The 22,464-nt window shown below is 37.4% G+C and overlaps 1 protein-coding gene across 1 annotated transcript in view; it reads left to right on the plus strand.

Moving 5' to 3' along the window:
- The window catches only part of ext1b (exostosin glycosyltransferase 1b), a 151,301-nt gene that overhangs the window by 107,452 nt on the left and 21,385 nt on the right, over positions 1-22,464 (plus strand). Inside the window, exons 3-7 of the mRNA XM_028460950.1 lie at positions 1,984-2,091; positions 5,294-5,413; positions 13,153-13,285; positions 16,360-16,478; positions 22,301-22,396. Coding sequence (XP_028316751.1) covers positions 1,984-2,091; positions 5,294-5,413; positions 13,153-13,285; positions 16,360-16,478; positions 22,301-22,396 — 576 coding nt within the window. The remainder of the gene's footprint in view (positions 1-1,983; positions 2,092-5,293; positions 5,414-13,152; positions 13,286-16,359; positions 16,479-22,300; positions 22,397-22,464) is intronic.

The following is a 22,464-nucleotide window of genomic DNA, read 5'->3' on the forward strand; positions in this document are numbered from 1 at the left end:
GGTGAAAGTTTTGCGCATTGCATTGTGGGATGGAGTGTAGACGGATCATCAGAGGTGTATTTACTTCATTCCTAGCCCGTGTTAATTTTGTTGATTGTAAGTTTTTGTCATAGTTTTCGTCGACTAAATGTGGGTCATTCCGTGCCATTTCAACAAACCGTGGGCCACATGCAACCCTCAGTCTAATTCTAAAGGGGCACACAAGACAAATCCACTCAAAATTGTAATTCAAGAAATTGGAAGTAATATGAAGCCCAACATAATACACAAAATAACTAAAAAAAACACACAAAATATCAGCGAAATGTACAGATTGTCAACAAAAATACACCAAGCAACATCAACAAAAATAGACAAAAAATGATTCTAAAAATACACAAAAAGACTCATAATACAAGCAAAAAAATTACATCAGACACACACACCTAAACTGACAAAACAACAATACGGATACAAAATGACACCAAGGAAACACGCAACTCTAACAATTACACAAAATGACAGAGAAAATACAGAAAATGACAGAAAAAATAGTCAAAACGACAAAAATACTGAAAAAATCACACACAAAATTGACAATAAACAAAATGCAAACACACAAGAAGTAACAAAAACACATATAATGACTCGTGAAATACACAAAATGCCAGCAGAAATTCCCAAAATGACTCAAAATACACACAAAATGGCTAAAAACTCATTAAAAAAAAAGACAACAAACAGTGACTAAAAACCCTATTAATGCTCAGATTGGTCATTATTCTTAATACTGACATGAATATTGATAATGTGGCCCTCGGATCAGACAATCACATTTTTGTGGCTCACATTTGTAGCTCTTTTTTTCATGTTTTTTTTTTTAGTCCAGAATTGAAGATAGTTTCTGCAGTTTTTTTTTTTTTTCCCATCCATATCAGTTATCATTGTATTACTGAAATCCTCCTTATCTGTGCGTATGAGCTGCTGGCCTGCTTATTGAGATAGTTAGCTCAAGCCTATTTCTGTTTATCTACGCACTGAGCCGCAGCGTATCACAGTTTGTGCTGACTTTTCCCTAACTAACATCCACACGCTCTTATATTTAGATAAAGTTTGGACCTCTATTTATAGTCCTATAAAGTATGTCAGGCTGAATATGTAATAAGAGCAGCACTTTGATGAATCAAAGCTGCTCTGATTGATATTGTTCCCGTGGGGTCAGCTGGCTGGGTTTGATGTGGAATGATTTATTTTCAGTGTTTTTCTGGCTCTCCTGCTTGAACTTTCAATTTGCTCAGAATCACAACGTTCCAAAAAAAAAAAAAAAAAACATGCTGTATTTGGAACACGTTAATCAGTATCTGTGCTGGGACTGAGACCTGCCCACAATATGTTTTTAATGCAGCCATGACAAAAAATATATATTTTTAATATTATAATATTATTATCTAGTATTAATTATATTAAAGGGATGGAGAGAATCACAGACAAACTAAGGATGGAAGGAGAAAAATGGTTAATAATTGGAAATACATGATTACAATTTGTCAAAAGAGCAAAGAGTATTTATTTATCTTTGTGTTCTATAAATCTTATGTCAGATTTATTTTATTTTATTTAGTGTTGCTCTTTTTCTCTTGATGGAGCTTCACTCAGCTTGTGTTGTAAACCAATAAACCAAATGAAAACAAAAGTAGAACATTAACGAATGCATGTAGCTGCAGAATATAATAGTTTGAGTACTTTAAAAAGAAAAATGGATCTAACTGAACAGTATATGGTTCTGCAGAGCAGATTGCAAAGCCTGGGGTTAAATCTCTGCAGAAAACAAATGATGCAGTGCCTTTAACATTCTCAATCTGTGCAATTTTTCCTCCTTTTTAATGTCTTTTTCTAAATGATGAGAAATCTAAATGATCAGTCACAATTAAGTGGAGCTATTGTGACTGCATTTGTGTGTGAGTGTCATCATATACAAAACGAGTGTGTGTTTGTCCCCCTCAGGCTGCGTGTGTACCAGTGATGCTGAGTAACGGCTGGGCGCTTCCTTTCTCCGAGATCATCGACTGGAACACGGCGGCGGTCATCGGCGACGAGCGGCTCCTGCTACAGGTAGGAAATGGAAACCAAGAATAGAAGCTCTGATTTTTTGTTTCCAAATTTCCCCAATTCTGTTTCAGAGTTCAACCATTTTCGTGTTTCATCTGTTTTCCCTAATTTGATGTCATTAAAGGCTATTAAAATTCCTGCAAACATGCTTAATACAGTTAATAGAGTTAACTATTGTCATTAATTTAATATTTTACACAGCAAAAATGAGCAGAAACAAGCACAAAATGATGCAAGATTTAGCATGAGATTTGCCGTCTAGTTGTTTGTTAAATGTGGTTCAAGCTACACATTAGGCCGCCCGTTTTATGACAAAAAAATATTGTGGAAATGCACGATATCCTCCCAAAACAACACAGCGTCAGTTAGGGTTTAGTCCATGTCGTATTGCTGGTTCCTTTTTAGAAGGTGAAGTCTGTCATATTGAGGACATCATGGCCCTCATTTATCAACCGTTCGTACGTCCAGATCTGAGCGTAGGACGTGTGTTTGACCAAATTCATGCAAACTTTGGTATTTAGCAATTCTGACGTGAGCGTACGCTATGATCAGATCTCGTGTCAGGTCTGACCTCGTGTACGCAAATCTGACTGAGACTTAAAATAATGGATTAATCGCTCAGCTGTCATTTAAGCATAAGCAGACACACATTTAGAACAAATCTAAACTGATTATTAAAATGAATGGAAAAAAATAAAATAAAAGCCAAAGTTATTACTGATACCACTTTTGTGGTTTTCCTTTTGTGGAATACCGTATAACACCGCTAGGAACCCGTTCGAGTGGGAGCGTATGGGTTCACCCATGTGATATGTATTGCCAAAAGCATGTGGACTGAGGTTGACGTAAACATATATCTGTGTGTATCTCCAGGATCTCTGATGTGAAGTTTCTCACAGCGCACACAGGGGGGCAGACTTTACCTGCTCAGTAGCTGATTCGCTTCCTCAGAGCGTTCAAATGAGCTCCTAAGTCCAGATTTCACATGTTCATAAAGCACATCTTTGTTTCGCTTTACCTCAGATGTGAGGATGCTGATTTTCATCTTGGAAAAGTTTCTTTTCTTGTTTAACCTCAGCATGCGGGGCCTCCGAAACAGGAGGGCCTAACAGTTAATGATAGGGGAGTTGAAAATTTTTTTTTTTTTTTTTTACCTTTATTTAACCAGGAAAGTATTTTCAACTGCAGGAGACATTGTAACTGCACAAAGAAGTGCGCTGAAAGGCACTTGTGATGACCACCTTGTGTTTTTTCAATCAAATTGAAAAAGAAAGTACTAACTTTCTGCATTTATTTGTTGTTCTAGGCATATAGATCAGTTAAGTTGCACTAAAGTCAAAGTTAGTTTAAAAGCCACTGGCAGAGTGTATGTTATTTTTTTATTTTAAGTTGTTGGCAGATGGCATGTTAAAGCCAATGTTCTGAGTGTAAAATATGTCAATAAAATATATTTCATACATAATGTTCTGATGAAGGTGTACACATGTACAGATTAGTTGTTTCTTAAGTCATATATATATAAAAAAATTGCAATAATCTCCTTGTACTATAATATCGGGATATTTTGTATTGTATTGTATCGTGACCTATGTATCGGGATATGAATCGTATCGCCAGATGCCAGGCGATACACACCCCTAGTTTATGACGATAGGATTCAGTCGTTGGATTTATCAACACCAGATCATTTGTACGCTTGGATTGGTCAAATACAAATGCTTCATGAATCACATGTTGGTCCTCTCGTACGACCAAATGTGCACTCAAATTTGCACCCATTTTCACTCAAGGTTGACAAATGAGGACTTTTGTGTGTAAAATTGTGCAAATTTAAAGAATGGCTTGAAAATGTAATTCTATAGCCATCATTTTCTCGCCTGATTATTGTGTGATCATAATAATACAGTTTGACACGGGATTTTGTATAACTACAGCTCTCTGGCTTCCTTTTATTGTGCCGTCACATGAGGTCAAAATGCCAACAACACACTGTGAACACGCCGCCCTCAGTTAATGCAGTCTGTATTAAAAACGGTCAAATATTGTGCACAGACAACTCAGATAAAACGCTCTCAGAAAGCTGACCTTCAGTTTTTACTACGGAAATAAAAAGAAGTGCTCATTTGCATTAGCTGCTTTTTACTGTGACAAATCCCTGAGAATCCGAGCAGGAAACAGAAGCTTTAACATTTGAAATGTCGTTATTATAACTGATGGTTTCTCAGTGGGAGGAGTTACGGAAATAAGGACAAGATTCTCTGAAACTTAATTACACGGCTTGTGACCTGAAGGTTGGTAGGCTTGCGTTCTCAGCACCTGGCTGTGGCTGCGTCCTGCTTGTTTAGTCGTGTCTTGCTGTCATATTTCCCAGCCCGTCTCAGGTTCTCACGGAGATATTTAGGCTGTTATCACGTGTGGGAAACTTGAAGAAACAACTTTAGACACTTGGAGAAAAATCTGCAGTGGCTACAAGCAGCAAAAGTTTCTTTTTAGTCCTTGATTTAAATAAAAAAAACTGTAACCTGTAATTAAACAAAATGTCATTTAAATGTCAGCCCTGGAACACTAGCAATTTGTAGTCTTTAATAAAAACCTGTAGCTTGCCTTGCCCTTACAGAACATGAAAACAGGAAAAGGAGTTGTTGCTACTTCTTCACCACTGTCATGTCGTTATTAGGGTTCCTGCAGATCCTTAAAAAGTCTTAAAAAACATTAAATTCATGAATCTTAAAATAAGGCCTTAATTGTGATTAAAATGTCTTAAATCAATGTTTCAAAAGTCTTAAATTTTAACACATAAGTATGATTTTATGATTGTAATTAGAGCTGAACGATTAATTGCATTTGCGATATTACCGCAATATCATAAAATGGGATTTTCTAATCGCAAAGGCTGCAATTTTTTTTTTATTTTGTTTTTTTTAGCCTTGTTCGTTTCAGGGAACGTTTACTTCAACATATCTAACGTGAAGTTAGTTAGATATGTTGAGGAGGTAAAGCCACAGATTTGTTTGCTTTATTGTTGTAATCTGTGCTTTAAAATGTATATTTTATATTTACTGTGAAGTTAGGCTTAAATGTCATTTGAAATGGCAATAAAAAGTCTTAAAAACTATTGAATTTAATTTGACTGAAGCTGTAGAAACCCTGTTTATCTTCTTGTGTTTTAGTCCTTATAGTGCTGATTTGTGTCTTTTGTCCACAGATTCCCACCACGGTGCGCTCCATCCACCAGGATAAGATCCTCTCCCTCCGACAGCAGACTCAGTTCCTCTGGGAAGCTTATTTCTCCTCAGTGGAGAAGATCGTGCTGACCACGCTGGAGGTGAGACTTCCATCCACACAGTTTGTGGATTTTAAAGTGTATTTTCTACTTTTTATTTACGCATATCACAACCGGAGCCTTTTTTTTTTCTTTCTTTTTTCTTTTTTTTTAGCTTTCACTTCCTTCAGAGTGACATGTTGTCACACTGAACTGTCACATTATTATTTTTCACAGCTCTGTTTCTTATCTCAGGAAATCTTGCTTTTCTGCTACTTTCTAAAGCCGTCATATAAGGCGGTACCATCAGTGATAAAAGCGCTCAAAAGTTCTCCCATTTTTGACGTTACAACCACCACAAATAGTCAAGTGTGTGCTTTTAACAAAAATATAAATGCATGAAAAGAAGGGATTAGCTTCAACTTAACTCAAGTTACAAACGCAGCTCGACTGAAAGACCAATTTTTTTTTTGATATTCCACTAATGATAAAAAGAGAGAAAAATAAATGAATTAATTAATAAATAATGTAATTTTAACAACAAAAAATGACAAATGACAACAGTACCAGCCGAAAAAAACAAATAAGCACCTTAGCATCAATGATAATAAGAACAAAATACTTCAGGCAAATACGTAATGAGAATTATTGATTGTGACGGTAAATACTTATAATATCTGTTTGGATTAATTCATAGTTTCCATTTTCTGCCACATACTGTACGTCTGTCTGCAGACGTAATTTAAAAGTCAGTTTATTCTGAATGAAGCTGTTCATTTCTTTGCTGCTGACGTAAGTGTGTTAATAAGATAAGGTTCAGTGCAATTTGAAGACTATTATCTCTAAGCTTTACTAGTAGAAATGAGAGGCACTTTAGAAGCTGCATACGCAATAAAAAGTTATTTAAAGTCATTCTTGTGGAGGTCGACGTGTAGGACAAACTGTAATGTAGTCATGACTCAAATAGACTCATTTGTCTCAGACTTTACATTTCAACATTTCCCCAAATTCTGTATTTAACTATTTCCGTGTCACTTTACACTTTTTCGTTTTTGTCTCCTTTTCAGCTTTCCCAAATCAGAGGTCAATACTGGCCTTTAAACTTTATGAAATCATGCCAACATGCCTAGTATGGTTAATTGATTAAACTATCATTTATAATTTCATATTTCTTCACTGTATTTGTGCCGAATGCATACGCTGAAATCACACAAGATTTGACATCTGTCTGTTTTCTAAAGTTGCTTCACATTGTAAATGTGTGATATTGTCCCAAAACATGTTGGTGTAAGTTAAGTAGTCAGCCTCATACAGCTATTTCCATTTTAGTTGGTGAACTCCGTTATATCGCATCCTATTATGTTATATTTTCACTTAAAGTCTATTCACCTGGACTTAAAAACATCACAAGGAACTGGATGACACATAATTAATGACTGAAGTGTCAGATTAAAAAGCTGTTTCACCACCGGATATACAAAGATTTAACCTGACGACAGTGATATGATACGTCAACGCTGATTGGCGGAAATCTCCAAAATGGTGACGCTCGCATATAAAGAATTATTACGTGTGTTTGAGGCTAAAATTTGATATAAATGACTTCAAAGACATTTCTGACCAAGTTTTATTATTCATCTTTCGAGCGACTATCTATGGCAGTCATTCTCAACTGGTGGGACGGGACCCGTACTGGGTGGGTCGTGGACAGCTGGTCAAAATTAAATAAATAAGTACTTAATGTCTCTCATGTTGGACTTGGCTTTTATTATGAAATAAACTTTTCTTTTGACAGGCATGCTGTGAAATGCGTGTTGCACAGGGAAATATATAGATACGTGTTTTAAAAAAGATTTGATATGTGTGTGTTTTCAACAGCTATTTCTGAAGAACTAAATTTGGTTTGTTGAATTCTTAAAAAACAACAGTGTGTCGCGATTTAATGACCGTGGGTAAGACCAGTTAAGAACCTCTGATCTAAAGGACTTTCCAGTGATGGGTTACACATCACTTTTAAATTCTAACAAATACATAAAAATGTCTTTGTCCCTTATTTAGTTTAAAGAAAGATGGTAAGATATATATGCTTTTTCTCAACATTCTCCATCACTCAAGTATCACATCAGACATTTAAATTCATCCTCATGCCGTGTTGAGGTTATTGTTTTTTTTTTTAACAATCGTAGAATGATTTTTGACTTGGCAAACATAATCTCACTACGTACAGACTCACATCTCAGGTCTGTTTGTTATCTAGCCCTGCCACTCACTCACACACACACACACACACATGCATACGCACACTTAGGACTACACACACACACACACACACACATCTCCATACGTCAAGATGTTTCAGTGCAGATACTCTCGACACCACCCGGGCATAACCTTGCCAGGCAACTTGTCACTCCTCAGTATGGAGTAAGGAGGCACTGAAAAAGTCTGGGCTTTAGTGTGTGTGTGTGTGTGTGTGTGTGTGTGTGTGTGTGTGTGTGTGTGTGTGCGTGCGTGCGTGTGTGTGTGTGTGCGTGTGCGCGCAGTATGACAGCGTGTCCACTCCAGTGCTTGTTCACAATGAATGCTGGGACGTCCACCAATGCCTAAGCCTGACTGACTGTCCTGTAAAACGCAAACAGTGTTGCCGTGGCGCCCTTGGAGATAAGGAGCAATGTGGATTATTCATCCTTTTAGGTGTTTTAGGTTTATAAATAAGCAGATTTAATGTGATTAATGCACGAGGCCTCGTGAGCCATTTTACGTTCGTAATTACAATCATCTTACTTCCTATTGGATCACTCACCGGCTTATCCCGCCTTCCACGCAACAAAGTAGTTTTGATTGGATACCTTCCAAAAAAGAAACTAAGTTCTGATTGGATTTCATCCCATGTGAACATTTTAGTTTTGTTTTTATTAGTTATCAACACGTAACACGCCCCGCCCATTTAGCGTACTGCCCTGACGACTTACGCAGCCCAGCTACGCCAAGAACTTAAGTATCTTTCTCTTCTGGAAATTCTACCAACGTCTTGTTTGATCATAAAGGTTAGTACAAAACCACAATATACTTCAACTCATATCTAGTTAAATGGCGTCTCGGCTTTCCTTCATGACGTAGCTGCTATTCACAAAGAGAGCTACGCAAGATCTGCTGCTGTCAATCAATGTCATAAAATCCACCTCAAAAAGCTTAATTTAAACAAACTTCACAGAAAAATGAGCACTTGAACACAAAGTAGGGTGATAATAACTAATGATCACAGCAGAGTTTAGGTTTAGAGAAAAATTATGTGACAAGTATTTTAACTTTACAGTTTGACCCACATCCCATCTGTTTTCATTTAGGAGGCGGGGTTTATGACCTATACTGCAGCCAGTCAGCAGGGCGAGCTCTAAAAATAAAATCTTCACTCCACCGTGGAGTTTGTCCCATCCATTCTTTTTATAGTCTATGGTGTAAACATATATGACAACAAATAAGGGCGAAAGCCCTGATTTACAGGAGTTTTCTTTTAATATCATGTTCATAATTCCATGATCACTTTTATAGTAAGCTGTATAGAACTGCAGATAGAAAATGTACCGACACTATTTGTTTTTGGGACCTGATTTGGTCCATTGACTCCCAACATATTTTGAATATACTGTTATCCTGACTTATTACGGTAATTTACCCATAAACACCTAATAAATCTAAGCCTCTACCTTCAAAATATAGATTTTTTTTTGGGGGGGGGTATAATAAAATAAGTATAATTTGTGTTTTTTGATTTTCTCATTGAAAAAAATTGTGTTTTTATGATGAGAAGGGCACAAAAAATAAAAGGAAAAACTTTATATTTATGATTAGGTCTGAAGTTGTTGAAACGATCTTATTTGAAAAAAGTGGGAAAAAATATTTATATATGACATTATGAAGATACTTTTATGAGGAGTACTCAGAGTCCAAGTTTTTTTTTTTTTTTTAATAAATGCTCATAGCTCTAAAAGTAATAATCCCTCAAAATCAATGTTCCTATCAATTATCCACCTAGTCAAGGCTGTATAACTAATACCAAATATTCCACTTTGCACCTTATTTTTGAAAAAAAAATGCATATTTTGTGTTTTTATTATTGTGGAAAAAAATGTGTTTTTATGACAGAAAGGACATTTTAATGTTAATGTAATATAAACTTTATATTTATGGTTAGGTCTGAAGTTGTTGAAAAGAACATTATAGACAACATTTTTATGACAGTTTTATGAAGATAATGAAGCTCTAAGTGAATTAATATAATTTTTGTACATGTGGATTTAAAAAAAAAATGTATTAGTCATAGTCTCGTTATTGTCACTTGTAATGTATGTAGTCGACAGAAATGACCTTTTTTCCACCCAAAAATGTAAAGGTGTGTGTGTGTGCACGTGTGTAGTGCAGCAGTTGTGTCGCACCAAGCACAGAAACATGACTTCTACCAATCATGCTTTGTTTCCTGTCAGGAAGTGTCCCAGTTCCAACCAATCACAAGGTCAATATTAGTGAGCGTGTGCTGCGGCTGCACCTATTAAAGCACCTATTAAAGCTGAGTTCACTGTGTGCTCCCACCAAGGCACGATTTATCTATCATGCTCTAATTGCTTGATTGTGGCTGTTCTGAGGTGAGATTGAGTCGTCCATCATGTCCCGACTGAGGGCCGCCGGCGGGGGAGGGGCTGCAGTCATGCGAGTAGAATTGGCCCTTAGAAGGTGTAAAGGGCTGTGTGGGGTAAAGGTAGAGTAGTGTTTTTTTGGGTGGGGGTGGGGGTGTCCTTAAAGAAGCGAACTGATTCAGAGTTAATCTGTTTTTCTGAGGCAAATGGTTATCGACCACGCTTAGGGACAAAGCTTGGAAAAGTAAGAGTAACTCACACTGAGCTCCTGTTTTTTCACACCGCTTTCTTCATCCCTGCCTTCCTGAGAGGAATTTTTATGTTGTTTTGTTAATATTATTATAGTAGCTGCCTCTAGCCATAATACTAGCTTTTTTTTTTTTTTTTTTACAATTCCAACAGCTATTAGCCACCCAGCCCAGTTATCACCTATCGGACCCTCTGTGCTATCAAGCCAGCAGCCATCCCCCCCCCACCGCTGATTCAATAGCTGTAAAACACAGCCACAAACCTGTGTCTCTTTTACTGGAGCAATTTAGCATTGGCTCAAGGGCACCGCAGCAATATCTCTTTTTTAGACGTTGCCTGTTCAGCAGAGGCCAAGTGCGACCTGCAGCTTTGGAGAAATAGAGCCCGTTCCCTTGTTTTACCGCCTGACTGACGGCTATATTCACTGGCCAGAGATGAGATGAGATGAGATGAGATGAGATGAGATGAGATGGCTGACTGTTGCTCCCGTGGTTTCAGGCATTTGTTTTGTTTCTTAGTTTGGACTGTCGACAAATGACTTATTCTTCTTTGTGCAGCTTGTATTTCGCAAGTGATGTCTGTTAAACAGCAAAATATTTTTACCTTCTTCTAAGGCTGCTGAGTTTTCTATACCAGCTCTGCTTCACCAACTCATTATTAAATCATACTACATCGTTAAACTTTACTGTAAAAATGTTAATATTTAATCCAATCTTAGTATTTTCTTTTTTTTTTTTCGGTGTGAAAAGCTTCAACAGTGTCACTTGATGCTGTTATAGACAATTTAACTGCCAATGTGTTAATTCTTGCCATTTGGGATTTGTTTGTGTTAATTGGGAGCTTGATTTTGGTTTGTAAAGTGAGAATTGTGCTTCTTATAACACACCAACTAGTTTAATTCAATTGGCACACTGTACTTTCTTTGTTTGAAACTGTAATTTGGTAAATTTGGTATCGTAATACAGCTTCACCTACTGTCTCAGAATGTAAAAGCTATACATCCTATCTGGGGGACATACCAGCCCCTCAAAAATTGAAAAAAAAAATTGTTTTGTTTTGGGCTTCAGTAAACTACTTCTCATATTGATATTGTCATGAAAGTTTTCCACATTGCATTGTGGGATGGAGTCTGTAGACGGATCATCAGAGGTGTATTTACTTCATTCCTAGCCAGTGTTAATTTTTGTCATAGTTTTCGTTGACTAAATGTGAGTCATTCCGTTTACCAATAGTTCAATGATTATTCAATAGGCACAATGTACATTTTTAGTTTGATCGGATTAATACTTTTTCAAATATGGCCAATTTAGTGACGCGTGAATATTGATTTTCACTCATCCTCATTTATCTTCCATTTTCAGTTTCCAATTTCTCATTAACTACACCACATATGAAACTGAAATACATCCTATATGGTGGACACATCAGGGTCACATGTTTGGGCCTTCAGTAAACAACTCAGCATATGTCTAATCAGCTTTGAGCTATGAACATAGACTTGTTCATCTCTAATGATTAGTCACATATATGCATATATATTCTCTCATTTCTGGCTATTTCCAATTTTAAAAATGCAAAAATTAGACGCGCCAGATTGGAATTGTCAAAAAAACTAATTAATTGTAGAATCATGAAAATTGACACAGACGTAGACCATGACAAGACAAGTAAAAAAGATTAGTGAGACCACGCCAAAAAATACACAGGAAGTCCAGAATCTTGAATTGAAAATTGAAAATTGCAAAATTGCTATTTTTGTTCACGTTGTAATTTAACGCATTTCTCCTCGGGCGTTTCACTGACGGGGTTCAAAATCGCTGGAGATCATCTAGGGAAGTGGGACACCAAAATTGATTCATGGATTTTTGACAACTTTTACAGTGTTTGCAGGACGCAGCCGTGAATTTTGGGCAAAAATTACAAAATATAAAATTTTTGGGAAATGCTCCCATTTGCACATACAAACTCCGATTTGCGTCAAATGAAGTGAATCAGTTGTTAAACCCCGGCCCTAAACCAGCTCAATGTGGACAACGGACATTGGCGCGTTAGCGCCCCCTACAAAGTGAAGAGAATTTAATCTGAGACACACTTTTCCTGGGGCGTTTCACAGACACGGCTCAAAGTTGCTGGAGATCATCTAGAGAAGTAGAACCTCAAATTTTAGCCATGGATTTATGGGGCTGATAACTGTAATGTAACACAAGGGGCGGGGCTAATAACTGTAATGTAACACAAGGGGCGGAGCTGATAACTGTAATGTAACACAAGGGGTGGAGCTAAATACTTTAATGTAACAAAAGGGGTGGAGCTAATAACTGTAACTAAACACAAGGGGTGGAGCTATTAACAAAGGCGGCACGGCGAAGGCGAGGGCTGTTTATCGCTGCTTGCAGCTATATTAATCATGTATTCAGTTTTTCACATGGAATGGCCCAATAGCATTAGAATGTTAGTAATTCACCATTAACATATTGGCAAATTAGTATACAGCATTAGCATATTAGCCACTTTTTTTATGACTAGCACCAAATTTGTATTCATGGTAACTAAAAACACTAATCTACATTGATTCTTGTCAATAACATCACATTTTTGATGTTTGAATGATGAGTTTTTGAAGTATATAAGCCAACGGTGAGAGCAATCTCATCAAGTATTGTTATAATTATACACTTGAAGACTTATACACAGATGTATGGACTTATACAATCTGTTGACTTAGTGCAAACGACAAAATATTAATATACAGCTCAGCCTGCTTCAGTGTTTTACATACTGTAGCTGTCAAAAAGTTAAAAAGTAGGACAGAAATGTCAAATAGAATAATTTTGTGCACATCACTTGTGTCATTGATCCTTCTGAATGTTTTATGTTTACGTTGATGACTAATTCCCGAGTTTTTGTGTGTATTTGTAGATCATCCAGGACAGAGTGCAGGAGCACGGATCCAGGAGCAGCCTGATGTGGAACAGCCACCCTGGGGGACTCTTTACTCTCCCCCAGTATTCAGCGTACCTGGGGGATTTCCCATTCTTCTATGCCACGCTGGGTCAGTAACACAGACACATCACGTCTTGTCATCCTGTGCAACTTTCGGTTGATTTCTGTTCACATTTTATATATTTTTGTGTTATTGTTGTTGTCTTTTTGTGTTTTTTGTATTTCTTTAAATCCTTTTGTGTGTATTTTTGTTGTCGATTCATATCTCTATTATTTTTCTGCATTTCTAGTAGTCTTGTGCAACTTTTGGGTATTTTTTTGGTTTCTGTTCACATTTTATATATTTTTGTTGTATTTTTGTGTTTTTTTTATTAATATTGTAACTTTCTGTAAATCATTTTGTGTATTTTTGTTGTCAGCTAATGCATTTGTCTGTTATTTTTGTGTATTTTTAGTCGCCTTGTTCACATTTTATATATTTTTGTATTATTTTCATTGTCTGTGTATGTTTCTTTATAGTATTTTGTGTATTTTTGTTGTCAATTCATAAATTTCTCTGTTATTTTTCTGTATTTCTAGTTGTCTTGTGCAACTTTCTGTTAATTTTGTGTATTTTTGTTCACATTTCGGGTTATTTTAGTTGTCTTTGGTGTGTTTTTTTCCTTACTTTTGCATGTTTCTTTAAATCCCTTTGTGTATTTTTGTTGTCAATTCATAAATTTCACTGTTAGTTTTCTGTATTTCTAGTCTTGTGTGTCTTTGTTGTCTTTTTGTGTTTTTTCCTTCATTTTGTATGTTTGTACAGTAGAAACAATCACATCTGTAGGTATGAACTTAACGGTTAAAGAAGTGTGTCCTCTTGACATTTCATGTGTGGAAATAAGAAATATGTGCGTACCTGTGATCCACTGGCCTTCCTGAATGGCTGTGACCAGCAGCATATGGGCTCCACCCATGAACATTTGACAGATGTCTGTGTTCCCCCTGGTAACCATCAGCTCATCCATCACTGGTTTTTTGACTCAGCATCACTGCCACTCTCATCACTGTTCCCCTGGTTCCTCTTCCATCAGTTCCTCCGCCAACTTTTTCTCATGCCAATACGCGTGTGACCTGTGGGCCCCTCAATTCCTCATTTCTTCACTTCATCATCCGTCAGCGAGGCGAAGCACCTTCCACACACACACACAAACACACACACATTCAGGTGATGAAGCACCTGGTGTGGAGAAAGGATATTAAAATAGATGGCACTGGTGACAGGCTGGAAATACAGGGAGGGCAGGTATATTTGTTTGATGAAGAGGAAACCATTAAATTAAAAGGGGGAGGGGTTTAATAGACTGCATTGCCTGTGGCTGATCCATCAGAGAAAAGAACAAACAAGGAAAACACAGTGTAGTGTGTAGTTTAACACATTTAACAGATGATCAAATGGAGCAGAAATGGGCAATTTTTTATCACAGCACGTGACGCAAAAATGTGATTTTCTGATCTGAGAGCCTCATGTTTAGAATTTATGTCAGCGATTACAATAATGACAAATCTGAGTGTTAATACAGAAGTGTACAAAGGGCTTTGTTTTTTTTCATTTTGCTGTTTTGTGAGTTTTTTTTTATCATTCTGTGTGCATGTTTTTTTTTCTGCTTTGTGTGTTTTTGTTGTCATTTTATATGTTTTTGCATTTTCCAAGTCATTTTGTGTTTTCTTTTTTTTCTTTTTACAGGTTTTTGGAGTCATTCTCTGTGTTTCTGTTGCATTTTTGTGTTTTTAGAGTCATTTTCTAACGGAAATAGGGGGCACTTTTCAAATTGTATTAACAATGCTCAGATTGAGCCAAGAGTGGTATCAACGGAAAGGTCCGGTTCTCCCGAGTCTGAATATGTGTTTGAATATTGGTTTTTGAATAGAGTCTGAAATGGGCCGGCTGGAGGCTCTGGATGGTCTCCAGGGTAACCTCTGTCAATCTGCCTTGAACACAGAGTATTTTATTTTGAAAATAATCCCCCCTATTTTCGTTGTGTTGTGGCTTTAGCTGTTGTGTTTTGTGGGTTATGGTTAGGTTGTTGGTGTGTTGTGTTGTTGACCCTTCTGGGCCACCGTAATTTTCTCTGTCATTGTTGTCATCTTTTCGCCGAGTCATGTTTTGTTTTTGCGTATATTTTCCGTGTTTTTGGAGTCATTTTGTGTGGTAGTGTTGTTGTTGTTGTTGTTTCTCATGTTTTTGAGTTATTGTGTATTTTTGTTGCAGTTTTGTCTGTTTTTATTGTGGTTCTCTGTTTCTTTTTTGTGTGTGTGTGTTTTTGGAGTCATTTCATGTGTTTTTGCTTTTATTTTCCGTGTTTTTGGAGTCATTTTGTGTGTTGTTGTTGTTTCACATGTTTTTGAGATATTTTGTGTATTTTTGTTCCAGTTTTTTCTGTTTTTACTGTGATTTTATGTGTTTTTCTTTCTGTTCTATGTGTCTTTGTTATTTTGTGAGTTTTTGGAGTAATTATATCTGTTTTTGTTTGTATTCTGTGTTTTTCTGGTCATTTTGGGTGTTTTTGGAGTCATTTTGTATGATTTTGTATGTCATTTTCAAGTCATTTTATGCATGTTACGTATACAAACTGATGAATACCTACAGGTTTTCTTTTATGAGCGATAGTTGTTCAATTTTTAAATCCAGTTGAATTTCTCTTCATAAAAGTTTCTCCTCCATGTTGTGCTACTTTAATTTGATCCGTCTTCCTCGGCGCCTTATTGTCTTTTTCAGCATCAGTTATTGCACTTCTTCATCCCATCAGGCTGGATTTGGAGTAACAGCAGCAGTTAGTTTTCTGTTTATCCAACTTAAAGAGCTTTTCATAAGGAAATATTCTGTGATCAGGAGACTTTAAGGCACATTAGCATTGTGCAATATTTTAAGGGCTGCTTTGAAAAGCCCATAAACCTGACAATTAAATCAGCTTTTCATTTGATCTGGTGACAGACTCATTTCAAGCAGCGTCGTGCTCTGAAAATAAACATGAAGTGTTTAGAAATGAAAGCCTTCGGCTGTCGTTGAGCTTTGTTTTGGGTTTTTTTTTTTCTCAAAAGGCTGAAGTTGATTTGGTAGGTGACGGTGGCCTCCTTCTACTCGTCGCCATGATGTTTTTTTGAAATTTGTTGACATGTTTTTTATCTTCTTTTGTGTTTCAGGTATTAAACCGTTGCCCAAGTTCACCGCGGTCATCCACGCCGTGTCCCCCCTTGTGTCCCAGTCCCAGCCTATCCTCAAGCTGCTGGTGTCTGTGGGAAAGTCCCAGTACTGTGCACAGGTAACGGATCCTCATCTTCACACGCTGCGTTGTGTTGTTATGCGGCTCCAGCAGCATGATTTGTAATCTCATTTTCCATCCCGAGCTCATCCTGCGTCATTGTGTGTTTACGTGTCAACTCCGGAGGATGGAATTAGAGCGTCCATTTGCAGCGCTGCAAACATCTGTCTCCATGGTAGCCAAAAGCCCCTTCAGCACAGCTGGAGACAGCATGTATTGATTCTCCTGCTCATTCCTCACCGTGGTGGGAAATGAAATGGAATTTACTCTTCAACAGTGTGTGTGTGTGTTTCATTGTGTGTGTGTGAGCAGCAGAGCGTATGACTAAGCGAGTTTGTGTTCTGTGGAGGCGGAATGCATTCCCTACGCGAGTGCAATGCATGAATGCACGTTGGCACAACAAAGTGAGGTGCATTAGTCGCATCTTTGAGTTTGATTCCTTTGTTTTCAACGCCCGTCTGCGTGATTTGTAACGGACATGTGCCACTGTTGTTGTTCACCATAACATTTGATTGTTTTTAGCTGTTTCTCAGAATCAGAAGAAGTAAAGATTTATTCCCAAGTAGAGTTTTTAACAATGCAAGGAATTTCACTTGGTGACTGGTAGTAATGGAGCAATAACAGGCTAGTGGCACCAAAATTCATGTTGCTGCTAAATGCAAGAATTCATCCCAAATACAAGACCACCAGACTCATAAACAGTTACTTCCCAAAAGCCATCCACTCTCTAAAGCACTTGTGTCAAACTCAAGGCCCGGGGGCCAAATCTGGCCCTTTAGAGTATCCACTTCAGCCCACAGAAGACAGTAAAATGATAGAGAAAACATTAATTATTGTGTAAATGATCAAATAATTCAGTTGTAGATATCTCAAAATGAATCACATGAATTATTATTATTATTATTTTTAAATCTTGCAGTTTCTCACACGATTCCACTAAATTACACAAAAATTGCTTAGAAAATCAAAACATTTTTAAGAAAAGATCCTGCAGGGACTGATATTGAGAGCACAATCATTTTGAAATTGGTTATCTAGCAGTGGCTATGCGGACTGTGTATGTTTGTGTTGCCAGGTTGGAAGGAACTGAGCATCCACAAAGCGCTCTGCCTTATTACTGAAGGAGATCAGAGGTGGAACTGTCGCCCCCCTGCTATCACATTTGTTTTTATCCTCTTTCTGTAAACAAAAGAGGTTTGCATCGACAGCTTTAACTTTTTTACCGATGTCCTTGTGTGTGTAATAAGTCTTTGTGAAAGTCTGCATGTTTATGCTTCCGTCTATCCACTCTTCTCATTATATCCATGTATTCTAAGGCTCTTACAAATAAACAGTCTCGGCTGGTGTCCCAGTGGCCATCCTGGATTATGCCATCATCGCGGTAAATCGCGCATGTGCAGAACGACCGGAATAAACTTAAAGGGGAATCAGTGTTTACAAGAATGAGGAATTATCTAATTCAGAATTAAAATTGGAATAATCCAGCCATCTAATTCGGTTTTCAGTTTAATTCGGAATTAAATTTGCATCAGGAATGAAGTGTTTACAAGGTCAGTTTAAAGAGGAATTCACTTTTATTCTGCTTTAAATAGGAATTGAAGCTCCCATGTAAACGTGGCTAATAAAATGAATATTGTGCAAAAATAATGTGATCTTCTAATAAGGACATTTCAAAGGTTTTAGGCCATATTTGTAAAAACAGTGGAGAACCAACAATACCCTTAAACCACTTTAAGGAAACTCTTTTTTACTTTCACATTTATCACTGGCTTTCTTCACTGGAACGGCCTTGAGGACATAAAGGAAGGAATCCACCGTAGCCTCACACTCTGGCACCCCTGCAGGGATCGATAAAGTTTCACTTTATGCATTAACTACATCACACAGAGGGACCCCCCAACCACCCCCCCACCGCCCAGGGGGGCACTTTGCACTCTGACTGGACCTGCCAAGTTATTCGTTTGACTGGTGTGACCCGAACAGAAAGAGACCTGCCATTATCAGTGAATACAAATAAAATACACACTCAATCTGTACACACACACACACACACACACACACGCACACACACGCACGCACGCACACACACAGCTGAGGAAGGTGTGATTTCCTTGTACAGGCGTCTCTTCCTGTTTGATTCCAAAGACAGATGGCTTCGCTGTCTGCCCACGTTCGAGGTGTTAATGGTGCCATTGTGCATTGTGTGTCACTGTAGTGCATTTTCAGCTCCAGAGGAAAAGTGAAAGCGTGCATGTGCATGCAAAGTTTCCCCGCAGGAGGCGCACATTGTGTCAGGTAGAGCTTCAAAAGCTGCTCTCCAATTTAGCCTCTTCCATCTTCTGTATTCCTTCCTTCCCAACCATTCCATTCATTTATTTATATCTCCCATAGCACACGAGCACACTCTGCTTTTCTCTGTCTGCAGAGAGTGAAAAACCCCGGCTGTGTACCTGGCTCTCCACTTTACATGCACAGCCCATGAAATGGGAAAATAGCTCAATGTGATGGCAGTGTTTATTTATTCACCCTGCAATTAAAAATCCTTCTTGACGTTTGTCATTGACAAGGTAATTAATTAATTTCAGCACATAAAATGACTGAATTAATCACTGTTATTTTGCATTATATTTAGAAATGTTCAACCTTCATTTCAGATACAGTCAAGTATATCTATATACCATATCAAACAGGGTTTCAGGGCAGGTAAACATACAGTAACTTTTTGTTGTTTCTATATTAGAATAATGCAAACACTAGAATGGAGCAATAATGCAATGTACTGCAGACCAGTTTATTCTCAAGTGGGCCACGGATTATAGGCAAAAATTAGCAATTTTACCATTCATGTGCCCTAGTTTGTGCTTCCACGTATAATGTATGTAAATTATGTAAGGCACCGACAAAATCCAAGCAATACGTGACAGATGTCAGTCCCTGTAGGATCTTCTCTTCAATTTTCTTGATTTTGTGACCAATTTTTATTGAATTTGGGGAAATCTAGTGGAATCATTTGAGGAAAATTGTATTATTTTAAGATTAATTACAACAATTTTAGATTTAAAAAAAAAGTAGTTTCATTTAATTTGTGTATTTAGAGGTACTGAGATACAGTATCTTCAACTGAATTACTTGGTGATTTACACAATAAGTCATGTTTTCGCTGTCAGTGTTACTTGCTCCTGCGGGCCAAATTGGGAGCTTTGAAAGGCCGGATTTGGCCCCCGGGCCTTGAGTTTGACACGTGTTCTATAGACATACACAGTTGTACTTCATTGCTTCAAAGATGTGTCTGAGAAATGCTGTTGTCGTCACATCTCATTTAGGATTCATGAGAAAAACAGGATGTGCTAACAATGCTAACGTGTGCGGTCAGGGCAGACCACGCCGTGTGTATCAATGTGTGCATTTCCTTTACAAATAGTAATGAAGCCGGACGTTGTAGGGCAGCAAGTGGTCTGACCTGCAGGTCACAGAGCAGCAGCAGTGGTGATATAAAACACAACGTGTGTGTGAGATGGAGAACAAGTCGTTCTAATGTGAAACGATGGACACACAGATGTTGAATTTGGAGCCAAGAGTAAAAACATTGATAAAAGATAAAAGTAGAATTAAGAGGAAAAGCAACAATGAAGGGGCAAGACCAGATCACTTTTATCAACTCATTTCATCCTACAACTTTTCAAACAAGGTGTGATTTTCTATGTTATAATAAAATTGTCTCTTTACTGTTTAAAAAAATAATACAGGAAATAAGTTTGTAAAAACTAAAATTGGTGTGAAAATTTGCCAACTGAGGTGTTGAATTGAAGCCAGATTCATCTAATCCATTTAAAGCTGCAGTATGTAAGGTCAAAATACCATAATCATTTTTGAGCATATTGTCATGCAATTCGTGTACCCTTGGTTCTTTGGTTATTCCATTTTAAAACCAAATCAAAATAACAAATAAACAGTGTGGTTATTTAGTTTGACCGACTTAAAACCAAAACAGAAGTACAGAAAAATCAAAAACCAGATAAACAGCATTTTTCTGTTTTGTTTTGAACGTTTGTGAGATATTTGGATATTTATGGGGAAATTAGAGCGAGAACAAAAGTCCGCTGCACCTGGTTTCCCTCCACAGGTCCTGGACCAGGTCTTTACACACAATAGGACTGTTTAGGATTTATTTCAGCAGTTTTCTGGTCCTGCTCCTGTTTTCATTCAATCTGTGGATGGATTAGCTCGTAAAAAGCTGCTCACGCTGTAGTTTTTTTTTTATGGTATTACGGTCCAAATAGTATCCTGATAACCTGCTGACTGACTATGGACTGTGAGGCTGGTGTGAAGAACAATAGATGTTAGAACTTCTACGACTTGACACTTTTGCAAAAACAATTACACAGCTTTTTTGAGGGCAGTAAAAATATTTATTTTGCATGTTATAATACAGCTAGCCACTAATGGCAGCCGTCAACACACACGGAAGTTGATCACAAGAAATGACGAGCACCAGTAGATTCATTCCACCATCTCTGAATTCTTTAATCACATATTGTGCATGTTTTACTTAAGATCCATTTTTTGTTTTGATTTATTAATGTATTAATAACGTGTCAATTCACCAGTTCATCAGTAATGTCACCTATTGCTCCTTTTTTGTCCGGGAGTAAAAGTCTGTCCGTGGGTCCACTCTGTGTGGTGAGCTTAAAACATGAAGCTCTCGTCCATAGTTTCCCCGTAAATATCCAAACATCTCACAAACAGAACAAGATTGAATTTTAAAACAGAAAAACGCTGCTTATCTGGTTTTTGATTTTCCTGTATTTCTGTTTTGGTTTTAAGTCAGTAAAACATAATGTTCACACCATTTATTTGTTGTTTTGATTTGGTTTTAAAACATAATAACCAAAGAATGAAGGGTACATGGATTTAATCCAAAGGGCTCCACTCGTGCTCGTTCATGAGGATATCGGTAAGAGACGATGGGTTTCCAAATAGGGAGGGTAGGGACGATACTACATACTGCCGCTTTAATATCCACACACATCAGAGTCCTGATCTCAAAATGTCACAAGATGTATCATCAAAAAAAAAAAGCATGATCAACTACACACCAGATTGTTATGGTTTGTTTTTATTAGATTCCTATTGAGTTGAAAAGTTCATACTCAAAGTAAGTATGTCCACAGTTAAAGTCAAATCAGAATCAGAAATGTTTTATTTTTCAAGTACAGTTTTAAAACAGCGCGAGGAATTTGACTTGATAGTTGGTGAAAAAAAAAAAACATGTTTATTTTTCCAACTGTTTTTTTTTTTTTGGTCTTTTTTTCTTTCCAAAAACCTTTTTATCATATTGTTATCACGAGCCCATTATTGCCTCTCTGTGGCCTGTCCCAGACGTAATAAATAAGATGTGTTCCTTTAGTGAGCCATTAGGTCCACATATGCAAATATGTTCAATATTCAGACTGAGTAAAAATGAAGTTGTGTAAGATGTGGATAAAACACAGTGTTTCTAAATCTGGTCTGTCAGAGGTTCATTAAATGTTTACAAAGGCAGTGGTCAGGTGGTAGAGAAAGTTCCAGTCCCAGGCTTTTCCTGTGCCTAAGTGTCTTTGAGCAAGACACGGAACCCCTAAGTTGCTCAGTTGCAATCAGTGTGAATGTGTGACTACACATGTTTTTAGACTCTTATAACGCCTTAACATAAAATACATTTTAAAAAGTTATTGGTCTACATTATTGTAATGATGCATGTATTGTATGTTATTGTTTAAATGGAAAATTGCTGAGATTATTGTCAGTAACACGTGGCGTTAATGAACTTTCCTCTGTTTCAGATCGTCGTGCTGTGGAACTGTGACAAACCCCTTCCTGCAAAGCACCGCTGGCCGGCCACCTCAGTGCCCGTCATCGTTATCGAGGGCGAGAATAAGGTGAGTACAGACGCATCCCTTTCCTGTCTGTGAGTGACACTCATCACAGGAGTTCATTACCGCTCAGT

This window comes from Gouania willdenowi, chromosome 11 (assembly GCF_900634775.1).
Source record: "Gouania willdenowi chromosome 11, fGouWil2.1, whole genome shotgun sequence".
Classification (NCBI taxonomy): Eukaryota; Metazoa; Chordata; class Actinopteri; order Blenniiformes; family Gobiesocidae; genus Gouania; species Gouania willdenowi.